At 44.3% G+C, this 27,525-nt stretch overlaps 1 protein-coding gene, 1 long non-coding RNA gene and 1 pseudogene across 4 annotated transcripts; all 3 read left to right on the top strand.

Moving 5' to 3' along the window:
* Nucleotides 1–3,208: 3,208 nt before the first annotated feature.
* Nucleotides 3,209–5,445, top strand: LOC117190929 (annotated as a pseudogene).
* Nucleotides 5,446–17,889: 12,444 nt separating this feature from the next.
* LOC117190258 (inactive peptidyl-prolyl cis-trans isomerase shutdown-like) lies at nucleotides 17,890–22,116 on the top strand. 2 transcript variants are annotated; one of them, XR_004473660.1, is made up of 2 exons: nucleotides 17,890–18,016; nucleotides 21,645–22,116. XR_004473660.1 is itself a non-coding variant. In XM_033395315.1 (2 exons), exons 1-2 carry the CDS (start codon nucleotides 17,961–17,963, stop codon nucleotides 18,833–18,835), a joined length of 807 nt encoding a protein of 268 aa, XP_033251206.1. In that variant the 5' UTR covers nucleotides 17,890–17,960; the 3' UTR covers nucleotides 18,836–18,850. The 2 variants fall into 2 exon arrangements, 1 of the variants encoding a protein (XP_033251206.1); XM_033395315.1 differs by lacking the exon at nucleotides 21,645–22,116 and adding an exon at nucleotides 18,085–18,850.
* LOC117190304 lies at nucleotides 20,724–21,371 on the top strand. 2 transcript variants are annotated; one of them, XR_004473664.1, is made up of 4 exons: nucleotides 20,724–20,738; nucleotides 20,800–20,873; nucleotides 21,070–21,233; nucleotides 21,300–21,371. It is a non-coding gene; the product is annotated as an uncharacterized LOC117190304 (long non-coding RNA). The 2 variants fall into 2 exon arrangements; XR_004473663.1 differs by lacking the exon at nucleotides 20,724–20,738 and having other exon boundaries at nucleotides 20,781–20,873.
* Nucleotides 22,117–27,525: the final 5,409 nt, after the last annotated feature.

Raw genomic sequence — 27,525 nt, 5'->3', positions numbered from 1 at the left:
TCGTCCGCTATACAGTTGCCCTCGATGTCCCGGTGGCCCGGGACCCAAATCAGGCTAATAGCAAATTGCTGAGCCATCTCGTGCAGAGATTTGCGGCAGTCTGCCACGGTGGCCGAGTTCGAGGAAATCGCGCTTAGCGATTTGATCGCAGCCTGGCTGTCGCTATAAATGTTTAGCTTGGTTGCCGTGACGGCAGCCGCTTGTAGGCAGTCTAGAGCCTCCCTGATTGCTATGACTTCCGCTTGAAAGACACTGCAATGATCTGGGAGTCTGAAGGAATGCCTTATGCTTAGCTGTTCAGAGTAGATTCCCCCTCCGACTCTGTCGTCCAGCTTTGATCCATCTGTGAAGATGTTTATGGCCCCATCTGGGCCTGGGAGTCCCTCGAGCCATTCGTCTCTGTGAGGGATGATTGTGTCGAAGGGAGTGTCTGTGTACTCTCTTGGAACTTGGTAGTCTGTTTTTGAGGGGACGGTACTGCTATTATTTAATATGGCTGAGTGACCTATGCACTGTGTCACCCATTGATCTGAGTCTCTTAGACGTATTGCTGCTGCTTCTGCCCGTTCCTTTCCTGCGAGGTCAAGGCTCTGTAGGCATAGGATGGCATTTAGCGCATCATTTGGGGTGGTGCGAAGAGCTCCGCTGATGCATAGGGCGGCAGTCCGCTGGACTTTGCCCAGTTGCTTGGTGATCGCCCTTTTTGATAGGGCCGGCCACCACACCGTAACTCCGTAGAGTAGTATTGGTCTAACTATAGCTTGATATATCCATTGGACTATGCTTGGGATCATACCCCATCTTAGCCCAATAGCTTTTTTGCATGTGTAGAGTGCAGTCATTGCCTTCTTCACTCTGTCTTTGACATTCAGGTTCCAGCTAAGCTTCTTGTCAATTACCAACCCTAAGTAACTGGCACTGTCGCTAAAGGAGAGCCTGCATCCTTGTAGTATTGGAGGGTTGAGGGGCGGGACCTTGTATTTATTTGTGAATAGTACGAGTTCCGTTTTTGAGGGATTTACTCCCAGACGATTCTGTCCAATCCGACAGTTGCGCTAGCTTTGTGGACATTAAGTCGCACAGTGTTTGGGGGTATTTCCCCGAGAAGATAATCGCAACGTCGTCCGCATAGGCCACGACATTGCAGCCCCCCCTTCTAGGTCACATAGAATCTTGTTGACTGCTATGTTCCACAGAAGAGGAGACAGGACACCACCTTGCGGGGTGCCTCTGTTGACATACCTTGACTGGGCGGACGATCCCATCGATGATGTCACCGTCCTGCATGTGAGCAATTGATCAATGAGCATCACCAAGTGACGGTCCACCCCCAGGTCAGTCAGGGCTTCTGTAATGGCGCCCGGTACAACGTTGTTGAAAGCTCCCTCAATATCGAGAAAGGCTATGAGTGAGTACTCTTTGTGATGCAGAGATTTCTCTACCGCTGAGATCACTTCATGAAGAGCCGTTTCCGTGGATTTTCCTTTCCGGTAGGCATGCTGTGCGCCTGACAGCAACTGAGGGTGTATAGTTGTCCTCAGTTGCAGCCCGACGAGTCTCTCAAAGGTTTTGCGGAGGAAGGACGATAGGCTGATTGGTCTAAAGTCTTTTGCAGCTGAGTGCGAGGCTTTCCCAGCTTTGGGAATGAAGACTATCTTTGCCTTAAGCCATGTTCGCGGGATTGTACCCACATCCAGTATCTATCTTCCTGAAGATACCTTGTAGCCAGTTGATGGCCGTATCCCGGCCTTCTGAAGTTGGGCCGGGATTACCTGGTCTGGGCCTGGCGATTTGAACGGGTTGAAGCTGTTTATTGCCCAGCTTATGTTACGTTTTGTGAGGATGTGATCCATCGAGGTTACCGGTCCCTCTCCTGGAAGATGTGCCGTCTCGATGGTTGTGCACCGTGGAAAATGTGTGTCTGGTAGAATCTGCAGGGACTCCTCACTGGAGTTAGTCCACGTGACGTCATTCCTTTTAAGATACCCTACCGAGGGGTTAGTTTTTGAGAGAATCTTGCGAAGCCTTGCGGCCTCTGACGTTTCCTCAATTTCCGAGCAAAATTTTTGCCAAGAGGCCCTTTTTGCTTTCCTTGTTTCCTTTTTATATAGTGACAGACTGATTTTGTAGTCTGCCCAGTGGCTCTCCTCGTTCGCGCTTTTGGCCCTGTTGAAGAGGGTCCTGCAGCTTTTACGTAGGATGTCTATTTGTTTTGACCACCAGGGGGGTTTCTTTTTCCCCCTAGGTTTGCTAGAGGGGCACGCTGCCGCGAAGGCTTTGTTGCATGCCTCTGTGAACCTGTTCACTAGGCGATCTAGGTCGTCTTTTGTGTCAGGGCATGATGGTGCTTTGGAGGGGAGTAAGTCCTCCAGGGCTGAGCTATATTTTTCCCAGTTGGCTTTCCTGGGATTAATATAGTCCTTAGGTTTCGGACACTCGAGGGATAGTGTGGTCTCGATGTATCTGTGGTCAGAGAAAGAGTGGTCATCAAGGACTTGCCAACTCTTGACTATGTCTAACAGGTTGGAAGACACTAGGGTGATGTCAATAACCTCCTGTCGATTTTTAATTATAAAAGTGGGGTCGTTGCCCCGATTACAAATAAATTGATTTGAGTTGAGAATGAAGCTGAAAAGTGACTCACCCCTTACATTTGTGTTCGAGCTCCCCCATTGAGTGTGGTGAGCGTTGGCATATTAACCTATTAATAGGTCTATGTCCGACCTCTCGCTGTCGCTGGCTAGTTTGCGAACCAGGTCGTTGGGAGGATCGTTTCCCTCATGGGCCATGTAGGACGACATCAGCCTTAGATGTGTCCCTTTCAGCTCTAGGCTTGCCGCCGTGTTGTCGCTATCGCTATAGTTATGGAGCAGAAAGCTATTAAGGTGCTTTCTGGCGAGAATGCAGGTGCGGGTTTTACCTTCATTTTGAGCTACAATTATCTTGTACTCCTTCGACCCTAGTCCACAAACCTTGTCTCCCACTATCCAAGGTTCCTGGATCAGGGCTACGTCTGCTCCGCTCTCTTCGAGGCGGAGTATAACAGCAGCGGATGCTGCTTTACAGTGGTGGAGATTGATCTGAAGAATGTAAGGGTATATTTTGGTATATTTTTGAGAATCAGATGGTATATTTGGGTGGTAAGTTCACGGTCACACTGCACAGCTGTTGTTCGAAAAACTATTTAAACTACGGCGAAGTTAAAAATAAAAATATTAAAAAAATGTCAGCGCTTCCCAGTGAACTTCAGCAATTCTTCGCGTAAGTAAAAAAAAGATTGATTGTGTGGGTGGCAGGGATAACTTGAAATCCTGTTGCCTGCCGATTTTGACGTCAGATACGCTGTGCCGCAAAAATAAGAGAAAAGAGATCGCCTGATAAGGGACGACAGGAAAAAGATGGCTAAATGCTTGTTTTCCCATTTCATTTGCACGAACATAAAGATATTCGTGCATATATGCTTCACGCTATCTTTATATGTACGAGTACATTAATGGGTGGGGGTGTTTTGCATATTATCTCGGACGACCGCTGGCTGGAATACGTTGCAAAAATTTCTTCTCTTTATCGCTTTCTTTGTTAGATGTGTGATGGGCGAGGGGTGAATAGAAAAGAGAAAAGAGAGAAAAGAAACCGCAAGCACGATTATCCATATTTTTCTAGTTCATAGAACATGTGGTTTCCTATTATTAATTTCACACGCCCATATCTGTTGGTCATAAAATGATTACATTTTTTCTAGCTTCGTTGATGGCAGGAAAGGCGATTACATAGGCGCTCTAAAAACCGCTGTGGGGATTCAGTCCGTTTCGGCTTGGCCTGATAAGCGCGGCGAAATCGATCGCATGGTTGACTGGACCGCTGACAAGCTAAAGGCATTGGGCACAGAAATCGAGCTTGCAGATGTGGGTAAGCAGACCCTGCCGAGCGGCCAGATAATTCCGTTGCCAAAGGTGCTGCTGGGGACTCTGGGCAAGGACCCCACTAAGAAGACTGTCTTGGTCTATGGCCACCTTGATGTGCAGCCTGCCTTGAAGGAGGACGGCTGGGACACCGATCCTTTTGTGCTCACTGAGGTCGATGGAAAGCTGTTTGGCCGCGGGGCATCCGACGACAAGGGACCTGTCCTGTGCTGGATTCATGCGATCGAGGCATACCAGAAGCTGAACATTCCACTGCCACTTAACGTTAAGTTTGTGTTCGAGGGAATGGAGGAGAGTGGCAGCGAAGGCCTCGACGATCTCTTGATGGAACGCAAAAATGATTTCCTTGCTGATGTTGACTACGTTTGCATTTCGGACAACTACTGGTTGGGAAAGAAACGTCCCTGCCTCACCTATGGTCTCCGTGGCTTGGCTTATTTCCAGTTGGAGGTAGAGTGTGCCACTAAGGATCTGCACAGTGGAGTTTTCGGTGGAACCGTTCATGAAGCAATGCCAGATCTTTGCTACCTGCTCAGCGTCCTCGTCGACAAGGACACCAATATATTGATTCCAGGAGTGGATCGTGACGTGAGTGGTCATATTAAATAACAAGCGACTAGTTATTAAAGTCCTCAATACCACACCTAATAGGTGGCTCCGCAGCTAAAAAACGAGAAAGAAATCTACGAGAACATCGACTTTGAAGTGGCCGAGTATAAGTAATTTAATCTAATCTGCACATCTACATAGTAAATCTCTGTAATCGGTGTAATCTCCTGCAGGAAAGACGTTGGTGTCGAGCAGCTGCCGCATAACGGCGACGGTCATTGGCAAGTTTTCCATTCGTTTAGTACCCGACCAAGACCCAAAGCACATTGAGGACTGCGTTGTAAAGTACATCAATGATAAATGGGTGGAGCGTGGCTCACCGAACAAGATGAAGGTCTGTTTATTACAGGTCCCCAAACATTGATGCAGGCTAACCAGCTTTTGATCTTACGCATTTAGGTCGTCATGCTGTCAGCTGGCAAGCCCTGGACTGAGGATCCCAACCACCCACACTACGAGGCTGCGAAGCGTGCTATCAAGCATGTGTTCAATGTGGAACCTGACATGACTCGCGAAGGCGGCTCCATTCCTGTCACCCTCACATTGCAGGAAGCGACTGGAAATAATGTCATCCTGGTGCCTGTGGGTGCTTGCGATGATGGTGCTCATTCTCAAAATGAAAAGATCGACATTTACAACTACATTGAAGGGGTAGGTTTCCAATTAACATAGTTTTCGTTGTGAGCAGCGATTAAAACCTTTTCATTTACCAGACCAAACTTCTCGGCGCCTATCTGCACGAGGTGGGAGAGTTGTAGGAAAGTAGAATGATGACCTACGAGTTTCGACTACAACAGCGATATAACGTCACAATTGTGCACTTACAATATACATATTCATATACGTATTATCTTTATGAATTTATATTCTTTTTTGTATTTAGATATTAAATCATATCGTACATACATATTTACGCACCGGAATAAGCAAAAACTTTAGTTTTCCGCTTTTTGAAATGCCTTTTCCCCCGACATTTTTTAAACACCTGGGATTTTTATTTCTAAATTATGATTATGATTTTTATTAGGAATTTCATGCTTATCACGAATAAGTATTCGATATGGCCTAGGACGTGGCTTTAAATGGCATTTACTCGATTTTTATACCCGATACTCAAAATGAGTATTGGGGTATATTAGATTTGTGGTAAAAGTGGATGTGTGTAATGTCCAGAAGGAATCGTTTCCGACCCCATAAAGTATATATATTCTTGATCAGCATCAATAGCCGAGTCGATTGAGCCCTGTCTGTCTGTCCGTCTGTCCGTCCGTCCGTCCGTCCGTCCCCTTCAGCGCCTAGTGCTCAAAGACTATAAGAGCTAGAGCAACGATGTTTTGGATCCAGACTTCTGTGATATGTCACTGCTACAAAAATATTTCAAAACTTCGCCCCGCCCACTTCCGCCCCCACAAAGGACGAAAATCTGTGGCATCCACATTTTTAAAGAGACGATAAAACCAAAAACGCAGAATCGGTGAGGATGACCATATCTTCTACAGTGCAAAATCTGAACCAGATCGTATAATGATTATAGCCAGAATCAAGAAAACAATTTCATTCTTTCTCGCTCTGTCTCTCTCTAACATACAGGTTTCATAGTCGGTTTTGCCGATTGCAAAATATGAGTTCAAGGATCTCAGAACCTATAAGAGCCAGAGCAACCAAATTTGGTATCCACACTCCTGTGATATCGGACCTTGACCGTTTCGTGTCAAAATTTCGCCACACCCCCTTCCGCCACCGCAAAGGACGAAAATCTGGGGCATCCACAAATCTCAGAGACTATTAAGGCTAGAGTAACAAAATTTGGTATCCGCACTTCTGTTAGATCTCACTATAAAACGTATATCTCAGAATTTCGCCCCACCCCCTTCCGCCCCCACAAAGGACGAAAATCTGTTGCATCCACAATATTGCACATTCGAGAAAACTAAAATCATAGATAATGACCATATCTATCAGATTGCTGAATCTGGATCAGATCGGATCATTTTTGTAGCCAAAAGCAAGAAATCAATTTTCAGTGGCTACGCAGCGCCCGACGTCACACTCAGACTGATTTTCTGTCTCTCTCGCACGCACTCTTTGTCGTGTGGTTCAATATCAGGAGAGCCATACTGACTTAGTATCGGGTATAACTGTAGAGTTGCGGTGTCCGCAGCAACTCACAACGTTCCACCTCGTTACTTTATTGGATTAGCACAACGAGGTGATTCAATAATAAATACTAGAAAATACTACAAAATTCTCAAAAATATTACAAAAGGTATTAGAAAAAGTGCTAGATATGGGGTCTAAACTGGCAAGCAATGACTTGTTATGTTCGGATCTTCCAAGGGTTCTGTCCTGCTACGATTCTGTTTGACTGAGATAAGACTCGGTCTGTCTCGAATGCTTGGATACGACATCGGATACGACTCGACCACCGAATCTGGACCGCTTTCACTCATCTGAAAGTAGACGCCCATTATGAACGTTGTGATAGCCATGAAGACGCCAGAGATCAGCAGAAGAATACGGCGACCGACCTTGTCATTAATGGCCACTGCCCCCTGAGTGGTGGTCAGATGTGTGACATCGCACATCTTCGAATATGGAAGTAGAAAAGAAGAGAATGGCGTTGATGCCGGTCCACTGCTGGAAGATCTGCAGCAGAACAGATATCGCCAGACCCTTCCTTGTGACGGGACGTCGTAGACCAGCCAGATTAATGATCTTGGGCTGATTATTCTGTTTCTGTGACTCGCCGAGGATCAGTTTGCAGATTCAGTTCCTTGCTGATTTCGCAGTCCTTGCCGCGCAGCCGTTGGAGCTCTTTAGCGGTGTACTTTTTGCGGCCCTTCATGGCCAGGTACACAAGTGTCTCCGACAATCAATTAGAAATAAAAATAAAATACTACAAAAATGAGAGGAGATGTACTTACAAAATTTTATTTTTTGTAATTTGACGGATTCCTCCTCGCAGCAACTGCATTTATCCATTTCGGCATTACAGAATTCAGAAAGCCGGATAGGCGTCAAGGCAACAAACGATTGTAAGGGAAACAGACGGCGGTATGGTGCACTTTTTTCTTATTGACATAGTGTACAGTTTTGCCATGTGACTTTTTCCAATCCACCTTCACCTCCTTTGGGGACAACCAACAGCCATTGTTCTGCAGAATCAAGAGTAATGACGAAGTAATGCAGAATCTGGACCAACGTATCTATTGTAGGGCTGGAAGAAAAAATTCTACAATTAATCAATCGGCCCAACCATTTTACAGATTTGTATATGTATTTTAGAATAATATACAAGAAATTTATATAGCTTATTTACTATTATTATACCCGATACTCAAAATGAGTATTGGGGTATATTAGGTTTGTGGAAAATGGATGTGTGTAACGTCCAGAAGGAATCGTTTCCGACCCCATAAAGTATATATTTTCTTGATCAGCATCAATAGCCGAGTCGATTGAGCCCTGTCTGTCTGTCCGTCTGTCCGTCCGTCTGTCCGTCCCTATTAGCGCCTAGTGCTCAAAGACTATTAGAGCTAGAGCAACGACATTTTATATCCGGACTTCTGTGATATGTCACTAAGAAGGTTTCAAGACATTGCTTCGCCCACTTCCGCCCCACAAAAGCCGAAAATCTGTAGCATCCACAATTTCAAAGATACGAAAAAACTTAAAACGCAGAATCGTAGAAGATGACTATACCTTCTAGAGTGCAAAATCTGAACCAGATCTTATAATTATTATAGCCAGAATCAAGAAAACAATTTCATTCTTTCTCGCGCTGTCTCTCTCTAACACACAGGTTTCATGGTCGGTTTTGCCAATTGCAAAATATGAGATCAAGGATCTCAGAACCTATAAGAGCCAGGGCAACCAATTTTGATATCCACACTCCGGTGATATCGGACCTTGACCGTTTTGTGTCAAAATTTCGCCACACCCCCTTCCGCCCCCGCAAAGCACGAAAATCTGGGGCATCCACAAATCTCAGAGACTATTAACGCTAGAGTAACCAAATTTAGTATTCGCACTCCTGTTAGATCTCACTATAAAACGTATATCTCAAAATTTCGCCCCACCCTCTTCCGCCCACACAAAGGACGAAAATCTGTTGCATCCACAATATTGCAGATTCGAGAAAAATAAAAACGCAGAATCATAGACAGCGACCATATCCATCAGATTGCTGAATCTGGATCAGATCAGATTATTTTTATAGCCAAAAGGAACAAATCAATTTGCAGTGGCTGCGCCCGACGTCACGGTCAGACTGATTTTCTGTCTCTCTCGCACGCACTCTTTGTCGTGTCTTTTAATATTCGCGGCGTCTGCCGGAGGAGAGCCATACTGACTAAGTATCGGGTATAAATGTAGAGTTGCGGTCTCCGCAGCAACTCACAACGTTCCCCCTCGTTTTCCCTTTAGAAAACGACACCTCGCAATTGTATGTCGTTTCAAACTATTTGTAGGGGGCGGGCAACAATTCTTCAGTATGTTTTCCGTTTGGAATATTCGTATAACCTTGTGTAATTGTTTGCGCGATGCGGCATATCGTAACGGGACATATCGTAACGGTGGACAATAGATTAGGCCGTGCCGACCCCTGTTCTGTGGATATCATCCGCATGCTAATCCTTTTTCCTTCCTCTATTTCGCTACATCTTCAACAGGAACAGGCCAAACTGGTCTTTCACGATGTTCAGCTGAACTTTGAGAACTTTCTAGATCTGGATAACGATGTGGGTGTGGTTCTGATGGTTCGCCCAAAAAAAAACACAAGGAAAAGAAAGGTAAACTGTATTAAATATTTGTCTATCCCGCAGAAAAAAATCAAACAAGAAGAACGATACCAGAAAACGCAAAAGAGGGACTCTCGCCTTCATGTTGTGGCTTAATGATACCCGTTAAAGAATTAAGCGCGAAAATCCGGCTATCAGAACCGAAAAACCAAAGGAGCTCAAGGACAAGTCAAAACGGGAGAGAATAAGCTTCGCTATCGGGAAGATATGCGCAACTACAAGTGCGGAGCGGGCGGTGGCAGTGAGGACGACAAAGAAGGCTCCAGCAAGGCAACCAAGAAACGCAAATCTGACCCATAGCCATCAAAGAAAGCAAATACCTCTGGCAGTGGCTTCAAGAGCAAGGAACTCATCTCCGATGATGAATCCAGCACCAACGATCAAAAAAAGGACAAGGAAATCCCGAAGACTCCACCGATGATGATAAGGATAAGAACTAAAAGAAAAGCGAAAGCGAGGATAGCGATGACGCAAAAACAATGCCAGCGAAGACGACGATGAGGAGGAAGATGACGACAGTGATTGGGCTCCCAGTCATTGAACGCAATTACATAATTCAGTCACACATATAGTTTTTAAGTTCTCCCTAAGAGCAAAACAAAACTTTATGGTATTAATAATTTCCAGAGGACCTCGTTAGGCACGTAGAACTGTAAGCCAAAGCACCACCAGAGTTATCATAGCCATGTTAAGAACACCAGGACATCCGAGGAATTGCTGAGGCTTGCGCATTGAGTTCTACAAGGGCATCACTCCATCATTGCCTCCATGGCGAAGATGACCGTTGCAAAGAAGAGGGGAATGTGTGCGGCCGGGGCGATCAGCGGCTTATCAGAGTAGACTAGTGGCTCGTCAAACATGTAGTACAGGACAATCACGAAGGTAATCACAATGAACACATTGGCCATCAGCGAGAACGGAACCAGCCACTTGAGATTCCGGATCTGTTCGATTAACAGGAACAGAATAACCGTGATGGCAATATAGATTCGTACGTCCGTTCCATCGTCTTCAGAAGGAAGGACGATAGACTTATGGGTCTGAAATCTTTGGGGGCAGTGTGCGAGGGCTTGCCTGCCTTGGGGATGAAGACGACTTTGGTGTGAAGCCAGGCTTCCGGGATATATCCAAGGGAGAAGATTCCCTCGTATATCCTTTTGAGCCAATTAGTGGCTTTTTGTCCAGCGTGAATCAGTTGGGCAGGGATGATGCCATCTGGTCCCGCGGATTTGTATGGTTTGAAGCTTTTTATTGCCCAGGAAATGGTCTCCTGGCTTAGCAGGTTCATGATAACACTTGAGGCAACGGAGGGAGCCGCGATGTAGTGTGGTCTGTTTTCATCGCAGCCGGGAAAGTGGGTGTTAAGGAGAAGATTTAGCGACTCATTGCTGGACGTTGTCCATGATTGGTCGGCGTTCTTCAGGTAGACCAGAGTCGGTGTAGTCTCGAATGCTTGGATACGACATCGGATACGACTCGACCACCGAATCTGGACCGCTTTCACTCATCTGAAAGTAGACGCCCATTATGAACGTTGTGATAGCCATGAAGACGCCAGAGATCAGCAGAAGAATACGGCGACCGACCTTGTCATTAATGGCCACTGCCCCTGAGTGGTGGTCAGATGTGTGACATCGCACATCTTCGAATATGGAAGTAGAAAAGAAGAGAATGGCGTTGATGCCGGTCCACTGCTGGAAGATCTGCAGCAGAACAGATATCGCCAGACCCTTCCTTGTGACGGGACGTCGTAGACCAGCCAGATTAATGATCTTGGGCTGATTATTCTGTTTCTGTGACTCGCCGAGGATCAGTTTGCAGATTCAGTTCCTTGCTGATTTCGGAGTCCTTGCCGCGCAGCCGTTGGAGCTCTTTAGCGGTGTACTTTTTGCGGCCCTTCATGGCCAGGTACACAAGTGTCTCCGACAATCAATTAGAAATAAAAATAAAATACTACAAAAATGAGAGGAGATGTACTTACAAAATTTTATTTTTTGTAATTTGACGGATTCCTCCTCGCAGCAACTGCATTTATCCATTTCGGCATTACAGAATTCAGAAAGCCGGATAGGCGTCAAGGCAACAAACGATTGTAAGGGAAACAGACGGCGGTATGGTGCACTTTTTTCTTATTGACATAGTGTACAGTTTTGCCATGTGACTTTTTCCAATCCACCTTCACCTCCTTTGGGGACAACCAACAGCCATTGTTGTGCAGAATCAAGAGTAATGACGAAGTAATGCAGAATCTGGACCAACGTATCTATTGTAGGGCTGGAAGAAAAAATTCTACAATTAATCAATCGGCCCAACCATTTTACAGATTTGTATATGTATTTTAGAATAATATACAAGAAATTTATATAGCTTATTTACTATTATTATACCCGATACTCAAAATGAGTATTGGGGTATATTAGGTTTGTGGAAAATGGATGTGTGTAACGTCCAGAAGGAATCGTTTCCGACCCCATAAAGTATATATTTTCTTGATCAGCATCAATAGCCGAGTCGATTGAGTCCTGTCTGTCTGTCCGTCTGTCCGTCCGTCTGTCCGTCCCTATTAGCGCCTAGTGCTCAAAGACTATTAGAGCTAGAGCAACGACATTTTATATCCGGACTTCTGTGATATGTCACTAAGAAGGTTTCAAGACATTGCTTCGCCCACTTCCGCCCCCACAAAAGCCGAAAATCTGTAGCATCCACAATTTCAAAGATACGAAAAAACTTAAAACGCAGAATCGTAGAAGATGACTATACCTTCTAGAGTGCAAAATCTGAACCAGATCTTATAATTATTATAGCCAGAATCAAGAAAACAATTTCATTCTTTCTCGCGCTGTCTCTCTCTAACACACAGGTTTCATGGTCGGTTTTGCCAATTGCAAAATATGAGATCAAGGATCTCAGAACCTATAAGAGCCAGGGCAACCAATTTTGATATCCACACTCCGGTGATATCGGACCTTGACCGTTTTGTGTCAAAATTTCGCCACACCCCCTTCCGCCCCCGCAAAGCACGAAAATCTGGGGCATCCACAAATCTCAGAGACTATTAACGCTAGAGTAACCAAATTTAGTATTCGCACTCCTGTTAGATCTCACTATAAAACGTATATCTCAAAATTTCGCCCCACCCTCTTCCGCCCACACAAAGGACGAAAATCTGTTGCATCCACAATATTGCAGATTCGAGAAAAATAAAAACGCAGAATCATAGACAGCGACCATATCCATCAGATTGCTGAATCTGGATCAGATCAGATTATTTTTATAGCCAAAAGGAACAAATCAATTTGCAGTGGCTGCGCCCGACGTCACGGTCAGACTGATTTTCTGTCTCTCTCGCACGCACTCTTTGTCGTGTCTTTTAATATTCGCGGCGTCTGCCGGAGGAGAGCCATACTGACTAAGTATCGGGTATAAATGTAGAGTTGCGGTCTCCGCAGCAACTCACAACGTTCCCCCTCGTTTTCCCTTTAGAAAACGACACCTCGCAATTGTATGTCGTTTCAAACTATTTGTAGGGGCGGGCAACAATTCTTCAGTATGTTTTCCGTTTGGAATATTCGTATAAGCTTGTGTAATTGTTTGCGCGATGCGGCATATCGTAACGGGACATATCGTAACGGTGGACAATAGATTAGGCCGTGCCGACCCCTGTTCTGTGGATATCATCCGCATGCTAATCCTTTTTCCTTCCTCTATTTCGCTACATCTTCAACAGGAACAGGCCAAACTGGTCTTTCACGATGTTCAGCTGAACTTTGAGAACTTTCTAGATCTGGATAACGATGTGGGTGTGGTTCTGATGGTTCGCCCAAAAAAAAACACAAGGAAAAGAAAGGTAAACTGTATTAAATATTTGTCTATCCCGCAGAAAAAAATCAAACAAGAAGAACGATACCAGAAAACGCAAAAGAGGGACTCTCGCCTTCATGTTGTGGCTTAATGATACCCGTTAAAGAATTAAGCGCGAAAATCCGGCTATCAGAACCGAAAAACCAAAGGAGCTCAAGGACAAGTCAAAACGGGAGAGAATAAGCTTCGCTATCGGGAAGATATGCGCAACTACAAGTGCGGAGCGGGCGGTGGCAGTGAGGACGACAAAGGAGGCTCCAGCAAGGCAACCAAGAAACGCAAATCTGACCCATAGCCATCAAAGAAAGCAAATACCTCTGGCAGTGGCTTCAAGAGCAAGGAACTCATCTCCGATGATGAATCCAGCACCAACGATCAAAAAAAGGACAAGGAAATCCCGAAGACTCCACCGCTGATGATAAGGATAAGAACTAAAAGAAAAGCGAAAGCGAGGATAGCGATGACGCAAAAACAATGCCAGCGAAGACGACGATGAGGAGGAAGATGACGACAGTGATTGCGCTCCCAGTCATTGAACGCAATTACATAATTCAGTCACACATATAGTTTTTAAGTTCTCCCTAAGAGCAAAACAAAACTTTATGGTATTAATAATTTCCAGAGGACCTCGTTAGGCACGTAGAACTGTAAGCCAAAGCACCACCAGAGTTATCATAGCCATGTTAAGAACACCAGGACATCCGAGGAATTGCTGAGGCTTGCGCATTGAGTTCTACAAGGGCATCACTCCATCATTGCCTCCATGGCGAAGATGACCGTTGCAAAGAAGAGGGGAATGTGTGCGGCCGGGGCGATCAGCGGCTTATCAGAGTAGACTAGTGGCTCCGCAAACATGTAGTACAGGACAATCACGAAGGTAATCACAATGAACACATTGGCCATCAGCGAGAACGGAACCAGCCACTTGAGATTCCGGATCTGTTCGATTAACAGAAACAGAATAACCGTGATGGCAATATAGATTCGTACGTCCGTTCCATCGTCTTCAGAAGGAAGGACGATAGACTTATGGGTCTGAAATCTTTGGGGCAGTGTGCGAGGGCTTGCCTGCCTTGGGGATGAAGACGACTTTGGTGTGAAGCCAGGCTTCCGGGATATATCCAAGGGAGAAGATTCCCTCGTATATCCTTTTGAGCCAATTAGTGGCTTTTTGTCCAGCGTGAATCAGTTGGGCAGGGATGATGCCATCTGGTCCCGCGGATTTGTATGGTTTGAAGCTTTTTATTGCCCAGGAAATGTTCTCCTGGCTTAGCAGGTTCATGATAACACTTGAGGCAACGGAGGGAGCCGCGATGTAGTGTGGTCTGTTTTCATCGCAGCCGGGAAAGTGGGTGTTAAGGAGAAGATTTAGCGACTCATTGCTGGACGTTGTCCATGATTGGTCGGCGTTCTTCAGGTAGCCCAGAGTGGGTGTAGTCTTCGAGAGAACTTTGCGCAAGCGCGAGGCTTCCGAGTTATTCTCAATGTCGCTACAGAACTTACGCCATGAGCCGCGTTTGGCTTTCCTCAGTTCTTTATTGTAAACTGACAGACTGGCCTTGTAATCGGCCCAGTTCTGCTCAGCGTTTTCAGCCTTAGCTTTATTGAAGAGTCTTCGGGAGGCTTTCCGGAGTTCCCTCAGTTTCGGATTCCACCATTCAGGTTTCTTCCGGCCTCTGCTCTTGCTAGAGGTGAGATGAGTCGTGGCTTCCCTGGAGATCTCCTCCTCAGGTGGAGTCTCAGGGAGAACACGACAGAGGTGGTCTGAGTACCGAGCCCAGTTTGTCCGCCTAAGGTTCCGAAATTGAGCTGGTCTCGGTAGTGAAAAAGAGAATACGGTTTCCACGTACCTGTGGTCCGAGAAGGAGTGCTCTTCCAGGACCCTCCAGGATACGATGTTCCCGTGTAACTCATGAGAGGCAAGTGTGAGGTCCAGGACCTCCTTGCGGTTTTTAATAATGAAGGTGGGATCACTCCCCCTATTTAAAAGGACCATCTGAGTGGTCAGTAAATAGTTGAAAAGGTACTCACCCCTTTCGTTGGTGTCAGTGCTTCCCCACTGGCAGTGGTGTGCATTGGCGTCGCACCCTGCGATTAGGCCGGTGTCCTTGGCCTCGCAGTCTGTGATTAGCGCCCTGAGCGCCTGTGGAGGGGGGTCTGGTTGGTCGTGACCCATGTACGTGGAGCAGATTCTCAGTGAGCACCCCTGGCCTTCGAGGCTCACTGCTGTTTGGTCTTCATTGCTGAAATTTGGGAGCAAAAATAAGTGCAAATCTCTTTTTGCAAGGATGCAGGTGCGAGTTTTACCTGCGGAGTCAGCTACGTATAGCTTATAGTCAGGAGTCCTCAGACCAGAGACCCTGTTTCCGAGGATCCAGGGCTCCTGAATGAGGACTATGTCGGCTCCACCCTTGGCTAGGTGGAGCAGGAGAGCAGCGCATGCTGCCTTACAATGGTGGAGGTTTATCTGCAGGAGTATCAGTGACATTCCTGAGGTTCACCTCCACCATTGTCCTGTCGTGGTCGCTTTCCGAAGAGTCCAGCTCCTCCGCGACCCCGATGTGCTTGAGATCCCTAGTGAGATCGCTCACGTCTGACACGTAACCATCTAGGATGTCATCCGACACCACTGATGCCACGTCTGACACCGCAGGCTTGATCTCCATACTAGGGATCTCCGGGGGCTCCAGGTCTGGCTCGACCGTCGGTTGCATGCCTTTGGAGTCGGACTTGTACGGTGCTACGACTATGTATGTACTATGTAATTGAAATTTAACCAAATTCTGGGGCACTCGATCGAATAAAGAATTCAGAATAAAGAATAAAGATTAATACCAACTTTCTTGCGAAAAACAACAACCTAACTTCGCTTACTACACTGTAGTTCATATTCTTTAAAAAAGGATCGTCGTGTTTGCCGACTATTTCCGCTTTAAAAATGTATCCCTCTCACCAACAACATCAAATTAAATCTTCCCAGGAAGAAAATTGGTAGCTACATTTTCGTTTTATGGTTTATTGAAATCGTTTCAGAGTTTTACATATAACTCTTCACATTTCTGTAATCTTGAATAGCTTCAAGCTCAAAACGTACGTGCCGATATACAGTGCGAAATTCCGCCATTTCCGCTTGAAAAATTAATAACTTCTGGTCGAATAGAGATATTTTCATGACATAAACATAATTTGAACGGGAAATCTTTCAAGCTTTATTTTTTCGAGTACACGGTACACTATTTGGGACTGTATACATTTTTAATAATAATAATTTTGTTTTCTGTTTCCTTTTTTCAGTTTTTGAGGTTCTATCAGAGGCTGTGTTATTTTTTTCACATAATTTAAGTATCTTTCGTCTGGTATTCAACTTTGCAATTCTGAAAACCTGATAGTTGTAGCTATAAATCGGACCCAAACACTTTATAGATTAAGCTTACCGTATACCTGAGGCTACAACGCTCTTAAATTATTCTGACTGCTGCCATTGAAATGCTTACTGGTTCTGAATCGGCCCAGTGGTCTCGCAAGCCCGTGATCATGGCTGATGCCGCCTATGCCATTCTGTCGACACAGCCCAAGCCATTTACTAGTCAATTGTCGATGATGAAGTGCTTGGAGCAGCTTAGATTAAAGATCTCATTAGCGGCGCTGAGCAGGGAACCTGGTACTTGGACTTGAGGAATGGAACAGGGTTCTGCGACTATTATATTATTATATTTATTATATAATTATACCCGATACTCAAAATGAGTATTGGGGTATATTAGATTTGTGGTAAAAGTGGATGTGTGTAACGTCCAGAAGGAATCGTTTCCGACCCCATAAAGTATATATATTCTTGATCAATAGCCGAGTCGATTGAGCCATGTCTGTCTGTCCGTCTGTCCGTCCGTCCGTCGCCGCAAAGGACGAAAATCTGGGGCATCCACAAATCTCAGAGACTATTAACGCTAGAGTAACCAAATTTAGTATTCGCACTCCTGTTAGATCTCACTATAAAACGTATATCTCAAAATTTCGCCCCACCCCCTTCCGCCCCCACAAAGGACGAAAAACTGTTGCATCCACAATATTGCAGATTCGAGAAAACTAAAAACGGAGAATCATAGATAACGACCATATCTATCAGATTGCTGAATCTGGATCAGATCAGATCATTTTTATAGCCAAAAGGAACAAATCAATTTGCAGAAATGTTTAATGAATTATTCGTTTTTCATGGTGTGGTTTTATCTGTTCGTTCTATGAACTGGCACATCTACATACATACATATGTACTCAGGAGTACTTAAAAGTAGCTAATCGTGTAGAAAAAAAACTTTGTGGGCAGTTCGACCTTTTTCGATACAACATTTTTTTCTTTATATAAAAAGTTCAATAAAAGGGAGTGGCTAAAATTAGCATATCTTGAATCAAAATCGAGAAATATGGTTTCCCATCCTCGACGGAACGATTAACCCATTGTCGCCCAAGGCGGTTTTTTAATATTCCACCAAAAATAAAGAAAATTTAATCATTTTGGCGCTGTTACAGTGAAAGATATTGTGTGTGTGTTTTTTTTTTTTGTAATTTCAGAGAAAAGATTTACAAACAGTATTATTTTTCGCAGTTTAACTCAATTTGTTATCCTGTTTAATTAAAGAGGTCATAAGTGTGCTAAGGTCGTTTTTTCATCGGTATATACTTGGTATATTTCTGAGGGTGTCACTGCCTATAGCGCATTTTTGTAATTAACCCAAACAAGTTAAAGTTGGGAAAAAGTGTGGAAAAAATGGAAGATAATTTTTCATATTGCACTCAAATGCTCAAGGAACCACTGCAACTTGGGTAAGCATCGAAATTTGATACATTTGCACAATCATGTGCTGCCTAGACGCTGCCTCTTACTCTTCTAGAAAACTTGTTGGCTCTGGCTCACAATTTGAGGTAGAACAGTCGCCAGCCCAGACATTTGGGGCTGGCGATGATGATTTTAATGTCGACGAAATGGAAGATTGTGATAACGCTCCAGATGTTGATGAAGAAGAGCTCGCTTCTCCATCGACCCAATCGTTCGAGGAACTCAAAAAATTGATGGAGCCGATCAATGAGAACATTTTTATGCGCATCACCCGTGAGGGGCACCAGGGACGAGGTCTGGTGCCAGACAAGGCACGTGTCGCTGTGCGCTATAGTGGTTATTGGGAAGGCGAGAGTTCTCCTTTTGATTCCTCATTAATGCGCCGAACTAAATTCTATTTTGAGACCGGTGCAGGTTGCGATGTGCTAGAAGGCCTCCAGGCTGCTGTACTTACCATGCGCCCATATGAAAAAGCCGAATTTATTATATCCTATAAGTTGCTATTTCACGAGATCGGCTGCCCGCCGCGCATTAAACCACGTTCAGATGGACTTTTCAAAATCGAAGTTCTTCACTTCACATTGATCGGGGACTCAGATGCCTTCGCGTCAATGGCAGCTGTGGATCGGGACAAGTTTGCAATAGTTTACCCCAAGGCATTAGACATGCACATGCATGGCAAGGACTGTGTAAAGCGCTTTCGTTACCGCAACGCCGTCACTGCCTTCGAGCGGGCCGTAAGCTCTCTAAACTATTGCCGTCTAGCCAATGATGAGAATGAGCGCAAGCAAATTTGGTTGCTCTAGCTTTTATAGTCTCTGAGATCTGGGCGCTAACGTTTTACTCTAAGCAAAGCCGGCTATGCTACGTGTGTGTTAGAGAGAGACAGGGCGAGAAAAAACGAGGTGGAACGTTGTGAGTTGCTGCGGACACCGCAACTCTACTGTTATACCCGATACCCGATAGCCAGAAAATCAGTCTGAGCGTGACGTCGGGCGCTGCGTAGTCACTGAAAATTGATTTCTTGCTTTTGGCTACAAAAATGATCCGATCTGATCCAGATTCAGCAATCTGATAGATATGGTCATTATCTATGATTCTGCGTTTTTAGTTTTCTCGAATGTGCAATATTGTGGATGCAACAGATTTTCGTCCTTTGTGTGGGCGGAAGGGGTGGGGCGAAATTTTGAGATACACGTTTTATAGTAAGATCTAACAGGAGTGCGGATACCAAATTTGGTTACTCTAGCCTTAATAGTCTTTGAGATTTGTGAATATCCCCAGATTTTAGTCCTTTGCGGGGGCGGAAGGGGGTGTGGCGAAATTTTGAAACAAACTCGTCTCGGTCCGATATATTAGGAGTGTGGATACCAAATTTGGTTGCTCTAGCTTTTATAGTCTCTGAGATCTAGGCGCTAATGTTTTACTCTAAGCAAAGCCGGCTATGCTACGTGTGTGTTAGAGAGAGACAGGGCGAGAAAAAACGAGGTGGAACGTTGTGAGTTGCTGCGGACACCGCAACTCTACTGTTATACCCGATACCCGATAGCCAGAAAATCAGTCTGAGCGTGACGTCGGGCGCTGCGTAGCCACTGAAAATTGATTTCTTGCTTTTGGCTACAAAAATGATCCGATCTGATCCAGATTCAGCAATCTGATAGATATGGTCATTATCTATGATTCTGCGTTTTTAGTTTTCTCGAATGTGCAATATTGTGGATGCAACAGATTTTCGTCCTTTGTGTGGGCGGAAGGGGGTGTGGCGAAATTTTGAAACAATCGTCTCGGTCCGATATATTAGGAGTGTGGATACCAAATTTGGTTGCTCTAGCTTTTATAGTCTCTGAATCTAGGCGCTAATGTTTTACTCTAAGCAAAGCAAAAAATTAAATTGTTTTCTTGATGCTGGCTATAATAATAATACGATCTTATTCAAATTCTGCAGTCTAAAAGATATGGTCATTTTCTACGATTCTGCGTTTTTGGTTTTCTCGTATCTTCAAAATTGTGGATGCCACAGATTTTCGTCCTTTGTGGGGCGGAAGTGGGCGGGGCGAAGTTTTGAAATACTTTTGTAGCAGTGACATATCACAGAAGTCTGGATCCAAAACATCGTTGCTCTAGCTCTTATAGTCTTTGAGCACTAGGCGCTGAAGGGGACGGACAGACAGACAGACAGGGCTCAATCGACTCGGCTATTGATGCTGATCAAGAATATATGTATATACTTTATGGGGTCGGAAACGATTCCTTCTGGACGTTACACACATCCATTTCCACCACGAATCGAACTCATTTTGAGTATTCGGTATAAAATGAATCGCTGAATGTGCTGCTAAGCGCAAATTTATAGAGCAACTGAACCGATTTCGCTAATACCTTTCTTAAAAATGCTCCTTGATGTAGGAGATTGGTTCCTACGGAGAGAAAAATTAAAAAGAATAGCCTGAAAAAGTAAAAAAAAAAACATAATTTTTCTGTATTCTCATACAAGAGATTGGTAATAATACTTACAAGTCAATTACAACTTTAATAGCATACCATAAAGTTTAAGTGTTATTGGAGCGAAACCAGGCAAACAATTGAGTGACGTTAGTATCGTATAAATATTAATGTCAATATTTTTCAATATTTATAAGTATTTATAGGTATTTATAAAGTATTTATACGACGGTACATTACTCAAAAACAAGTTGTCTTTGGTAAAATGTAAATTTTCTGTGGTAAAATGTCACTTAAAATCTTGAAATGTAAACGTCTCTTAATGCAGCCAGGTGGCAAGATAATCGAACTGGACGAGGATAATTGGCACTTGATGCCCAAGGGAGAATGGATGATTGAATTGTGAGTTAGACAAAGAGACTCGCTGCTCTCTACATCCATCCTTACCTCCCTCCCCGCCTGACGTAACGCGGTCGCAGTCCGGTGTGGGGTGTGCCTCATGCGGCGTGTAAATGCGGCAACAAGCTTGCAACAACAACCACGCCAACCACCAACTCCCGCACTTCTCGAAGGCAACTGTTTTAATGTGTATTTTCAGCTTTGCCCCTTGGTGCCCGGCTTGCAAGAACTTGCAAGAACCACTTGGGAGCGGTTTGCACGCGTTGCGAAAGATGTCAAAGTGGAGGTGGCCAAAATCGATGTGACCACATCGCCATTCCTCAGCGGACGTTTCTTTGTCACAGCCTTGCCCACCATCTATCAGTGAGCCATTAATATAACCGTAGAACTGACCAAACAAACACTATCATCTAATGTGATCCTTTGCAGCGTCAAAGATGGCGAATTCCGTCCGTATCGTGGAGCCCGCGACGGGGACGCTCTGCTGTACTTTGTGAAGAAGCAGCAGTGGCAGAAAATTGAGCCGCTATCCGGCTGGAAGAAGCCCGATACCATTCACATGCCATACCATACACATGTTCACCTGCTTGAGTGAATTGCGATGATCCACTGTGTTTATGTCTACTTCTCACACATCAGTTCATTGCATGCGGGATGCGGAAGCTAAATGCATCTAAATTAAGAAATCTAAAAGCCACAAAATTCTATAAAATTAAATATTAAATATATTAAATATGTTACCATATGTAAATGAATTAAATTTCAAAATTCCAGATGACATTCCTGGCGAAATGAGGGCATATTAATCAGTTCAGTTGATACGAAAACTAATGAAGAGGATGTCGTGAACTATCCACCGGAATTTTTAAACTCACTTGATTTTCCAGGATTGCCGCCTCTCAATCTTAAACTTGCCAACTTTATTTTGATATTAAAGGTTCAAATTTCCGTGTAAAATTTGGCTCACACGTTTCCTGGGGATTGTTAATCCGAGTTCTGCCTTGATTTTGTTACAGCTTTTTAAGTCTACACTTGCAAATCGAATTACCCATCCTGTACTCCGACACTTCCCCTACCAATCCCAGTTACAAAACTCATTTAACTCTGTTGCATTTTAATTGAGTTTCTTCCCAGAAGAGGAATATGATGTGTGGACATAGTGGACTTAGTGGACATCATGATGCAATTATACAAGGTGGTCTCGTCGGGAGCCGAAGTTCGTTCGTGTTGTCCCTTATCGTCAGTGCATGCTTGCTTGTTGATGATGAAGGTTTTTCACGGACGAATTTTTTGATATATTCTTAACCCTTATGTCCCGACAACAACAAAATTATAAAAAGCATATAAAAAAAATACCACAGAATTAGAAGTAATCTTTATATATTATGTAAAAGAACATTTTAATATAACTAAAAATGTTGAAGAAAAATTATTAATGGCTGCATAAAATTTAAATATTAATATATCAGTAAAATCATTTTATTTTAAAATTTTAAAACCCACGGGCCTGTTAAGGGCTAATCAACATCAACATATACCGTCTCACTCACACTCACTATACTATGTGCCCTTCACTCGCTCTTATTGCTAGCATACGTTAAGGGACTAACTTTTGCCGACGAGACCACCTTGTATAATTGCATCATGGTGGACATAGTGGACATGCGATAAGCTGTATATCGATTACAATAATACTACGATAATACTAATACTAAAAATACTAAAAAATATTACCGCGGTATTTTTGAATGTTTGAATGTGAGGGTCAATCGAATTATTTAATTATTAATAATTATAATCAAATTTACCAAGAACCTTTCCAGCCTTCGCAAATGTGAATTGTAAATTGAATAAATGAAAATATTTCCATCTCTATGAATTTTTGGTGGTCCTGAAAAGGACCGATTTCTTCACGCATGGCAACGTCATCCAACGTCCTCAGGGCCGGTTCCCGGTTTGGGAGTGATTCTTTCCACGACTCCAACGACAGTCGCCATGAACCGATACGGATTTCTCGCAAACTCCTCCCGATATGCCGGCACGACTTCCATATGTTGCACTATACTGACGACGATCCGTGCAGCTCCAGGTTGGTGCTGTTAAGGCGGTTCAAGGTGGTGAACCCGGTGGCCCCCGGGTAGGACATAACGCGTTCCACAAGCCGTTGATCCTGTGCCAGCTCCGTAATCGTCCGAGCCCGTAAGACATTGTCGGGATCATGGGTGTAAATCGGGACCGGTGGATACACGGTGTACTGCCAGTGCTCGGCTGTGAATTGCAGCATATAGAGCTGCTCCATCACCGTGTCCGTCACCTCGAACTTCTCCGCGATTACTTTGCGCAGGTGAACGAAATCCCAGAGCACAGGGTACTCCAGGGCAACGTTCGTCTTTGCCAGTATATTCGCGGGGCAGCCATCGCATATGATGCACATCAGTTTCGGGCCAGATCCTCGCCGACGAATGTTGTCGAGGACGAAGGACAGACCTGAGTAGATGGCATGGCTACCCAACACCTCCTGCGATCCGAGGGCCTGCAAATAATTAAATTGATTATAATACCAAAAAAATATTCATTGTAATGAATATTACCAGCTTCAGGCGGAGGAAATGGAAATTCCTTCCATCCAAGTTGAAGGCTGCTATCGCTAGCACCTTCCACTTGTTGCCACGCACGTTCCATTTCAAATGAATTTCGTCGTAGATCACGACGAAATGAGCATTCCCATAATGCTGGAGGTTGTAGATCAAATTGACCACACCAACTTCCATTTCATGGGAATGCCCCTTTCGAGTGAGACGGCCGATTGCATTTATAACAATTTCCTCGCTTACGCGCAGGAAGGGCACCATCAAGGAATAGAACATGTTGTTACTGCTTGGTAAGGTCAGTAGCAACTGGTAAGAATTCTTGCAAATTTCAGCTCTCTATATACCAATTTTTCTGTTCCTAACTGTTCTTCTTGACAATTTCTTTACTCCACTCCTTCATCCCTCTTGTAAAACTATATTATGTAAACTTTTAATAGCACGGTTTTATTATATGTTCTTCTTTCTTGATCGTCGTATTCGAATGAATGTGTGTTGGCATATCGATACTTGTCGAGGACAAGTATCGATATATCGAGTACATTGGTATTTCTTATAATACTATCTATAATAAATCTTAAACTAATATTCATATCTTACATTCGGGCAACCTGACTACAGATCGCCCACGATCTACACACTAAGGCATACAGTTGGTTAAACATTTCTTATTCGGTATTGTCTTACTTAACATACTATTTCATCGATTAACAACATGAGACCATGGTTTTATCCTTACACTCTACCCAGGGTTTAAGCCTTGCTGGTTCTAGTATACTTCGGAATGGCATTTGCGTCAACTGACAGTCCTCAATGTCGACAACCTCATAACGATCATTATCCAATACTCTATTGATCCTGTACGGTCCTCGATACTTTGGTGCGAACTTCTTATTGATCCCCGGTGTTGTGTCCACATGCCGGACTGCTACATAGTCACTAGGTTCATACTTTAATGGGGCTCTATGTTTATGGGCATACATCTTCTCATTTCTTTTCTGCGACAACCGAATGTTCTCACTTGCTATTTCTCTTATAGTTTCCAACTCTCTAAGTTCTGACGCTAACTTCTCCTCTAGGTATTCGGTTAATTCATCTACAACGGGTCCTTTCTGGGGTATTCCAAATAACAATGTGCTAGGTGTCTTTTTCGTACTGCTGTTAACGGAGTTATTAATGGCGTGCTCTACCTTGCTCATCAACCTATACCAATCGGCTTGCACAAGGGGCTCTGACAGTTTTCCTAACATAGGAGTAAGATCACGATTCACCCGCTCCACTTGGCCATTCGCCTGCGGTGCACCTGTAGCTACCTTAATGTGCTCTATCCCTCTCTCCTGCAGAAAACTAGAGAACTCTAACGAGGTGAAACAGGTCCCACGATCTGATATTATCCTAGTAGGGCGACTATAGAAATCAAAATATCCTTCGCTTCCCGCGTGCTGGTACTATTAACCGGGAACAATTTGACAAACTTAGTGAATGCATCTATTACCACAAGGAGGTGTTTTCGCTTAGATCTAATACTCGGCAACGGACCCAAATGATCAACATGTAGGGTATGAAAAGGAACACACGACTTTGGGATACTATGGAGCGTTCTGTTATGGATTGTTTTAGGCATCGAGTGTAGTATACACGGTAGACAGTTTCTGATGAACCTTGCCACTTTACTTCTCATTGACGGAAACCAGTAGGTCCTCAAAAGGTCACTCACGCACTTCTCTGCGGCCAGATGTCCTAGTTTTTCGTGTGACCGCCTTATCAACTGCTCTTCCATACACATTGGTACATAGAAACATAGTTTGTTTTCACAACTCCTCTTGTAAACAATACCATCAATCATTTCAAAATCTACTTCAATTCCATCCTCTAGCATTTTTCGAATCCTAACTACTTCCTTGTCTCGCATCTGTTCTGTTTGCAATATCAAATCAACATCTTCTGGCGTTGCACCTACTACCCCAACTATCAATGATTTTAGTAATCTTTCCTCCTGAAACTCTAACTTGTCCCTCTCTACTGTATCCTCAACACATTTTTTCTCTTTATCTGAATTCCTACTACTAATGTACTTTACTCCCCCCACCACATCGTTAACGCTTCCTATACATTGGCTCAAATCTCTAATTTCAATCTTCGATCCATCCTCTTCCCTATATTCACTATTCTCTATGTTATCTCTACAATCACTACCAAGGTTCTCTCTATCATCAGACTTCCACCTATTTCCCAATCTACTTCCTACTGCACTTGATTCTCCACACTCAATCGCAGGGTTCTGTACGGTACTACTACGCTCTCTACTGATATTAAATTCTCTACACTTAATCACAGGGTTCTCTACGGTACCTCTATGCTCACTACCAGGGTTGTCTCTACTTACACTATTCCTTGTGTGGAGATAATGTTTTTTATCCCCAATCGGCCGACTAATTATTTCGAATTAAATAAAACTCGGCGCAGAAATAAAATTACGATATGTTCTTTAATGCGTGACATACAAATTGCAAGTGTGGCTTGCCTGCCCTTTACATTGCCGCTCCGATCGCTAAGCGCAGCTTCGCTCGGCCGACGTCGGTAGGCAGACGCAAAGCGGAGATAGCGAAGAGCGAGCTGGCAGAGAGCGTTTCGCAGGGCAAGCAAGCGCAAAGCTTTAACAAACAAATGGGTGACATAGACATAAGTAACAAACAAAATAAGCGGCTGAGGGCCAAGAATTAGGTGCTATTTGGCAAGCAGCTAATCCGCTGGGTTCTGCTCCGAACATTCACCCCCCGTTGGAAGGCAAAGGCTTTCAACAGATCCATCCTGAAGGGGCAGAACCGCTATTTTTCCAACGGCCCTCTTGAAGATGCTTGCTTGGGCGCAGCTGGCGGCTACGCTGGGATGATCGTCGAACGCAGCAATCGGCGCTTCTTTACGAAGGCGGCTTGTCGTGATTACGTCTTGATCATCGGGAACCTCTGTAATTGCATAGAATGGCAGGAAATTTGGCAATGTAGAAATTGTTGAAAGTTGAATTTCATTTAGGTTTTTTTATATGGAAAAGTTCGCGCTGCAGTTCCTGATTCTCCGATCGCAGTTTTTCCACTTGCACCTGGCACTCGAGCAGCTGCTTCCTGCATTGCTGCTCTAAGTTTTGGTACTCCAGCGTTGTGGGTCGAAAATCGTCAATAGAGATGAACGAGGAATTTTCAAAAGCGGCTAAAGCTGCACGCTTATTCTCCGAGCTATCAATGCTTCCTGATACTATCCAACCAAGTTTAGTCTCCTGCAATGTTGGCAATTGGGCTGATAGTCGAATCTGTCCGACGCACATTAAATCGAAGAACAAACCAGAACCTATCAACAGATCGATACGTTGGGGCTTGGAGAAATTAGGATCAGCTAGTTTTAGATTATTCGGCATTGGCCAATCCTTTGCGTCTACGCCGAAGTTAGGCTGCATTTCCGTAATTGAGTTGGTGACAATTGCAGCGAAGGAAGCTCGATAGCTTGCGTCCTGTGATTGTACAACTATATGTACAGACTTGCTCGAAGGTAGAATGGAATCTCCGATTCCAGAGATGTGAACATAAGACGAGCGATGATCCAACTGCAACTGATCAGCAAGTCTAGATGTTACAAAGTTTGCCTGTGATGCAGAATCCAAAATGGCACGACATGGGATAAGTGCTCCATAACGATCTGTTACATGGACGAGGGCAGTAGGTAGCAACACGTTCTGGCTAGGCTGAGATTTCTGGATCGAGGGGGGAGGGCTAGAACACCCGCTTGCTAGAAGCACAGTCGCGGCCTCTTGCTGGATCGATTCCTCGGCCGGTGAAGAGGAAGATGAAGCACCAGTTCCGGTGGAATGTGCAGTAGCGTGTGATGTTTGGCCTGGCAATGCCTGCAAAGTCCTGACCTGCACCTCTGCAATTCATGGCCTTTGTTGAGGCAGTTCAAACACAAGCGGCTCTTCTTTGCTTCTTTGTATCGTTCAAACGCAGAGAGATTCAGGAATGCCTGACATCTAGATATGTAATGCTCGGAGGAATTGCAATGGTTACATATGGAGTTAG

The sequence above is a fragment of the Drosophila miranda genome (assembly GCF_003369915.1).
Source record: "Drosophila miranda strain MSH22 chromosome Y unlocalized genomic scaffold, D.miranda_PacBio2.1 Contig_Y1_pilon, whole genome shotgun sequence".
NCBI classification, from domain to species: domain Eukaryota; kingdom Metazoa; phylum Arthropoda; class Insecta; order Diptera; family Drosophilidae; genus Drosophila; species Drosophila miranda.
This window is presented reverse-complemented; position numbering and strand designations above follow the sequence as displayed.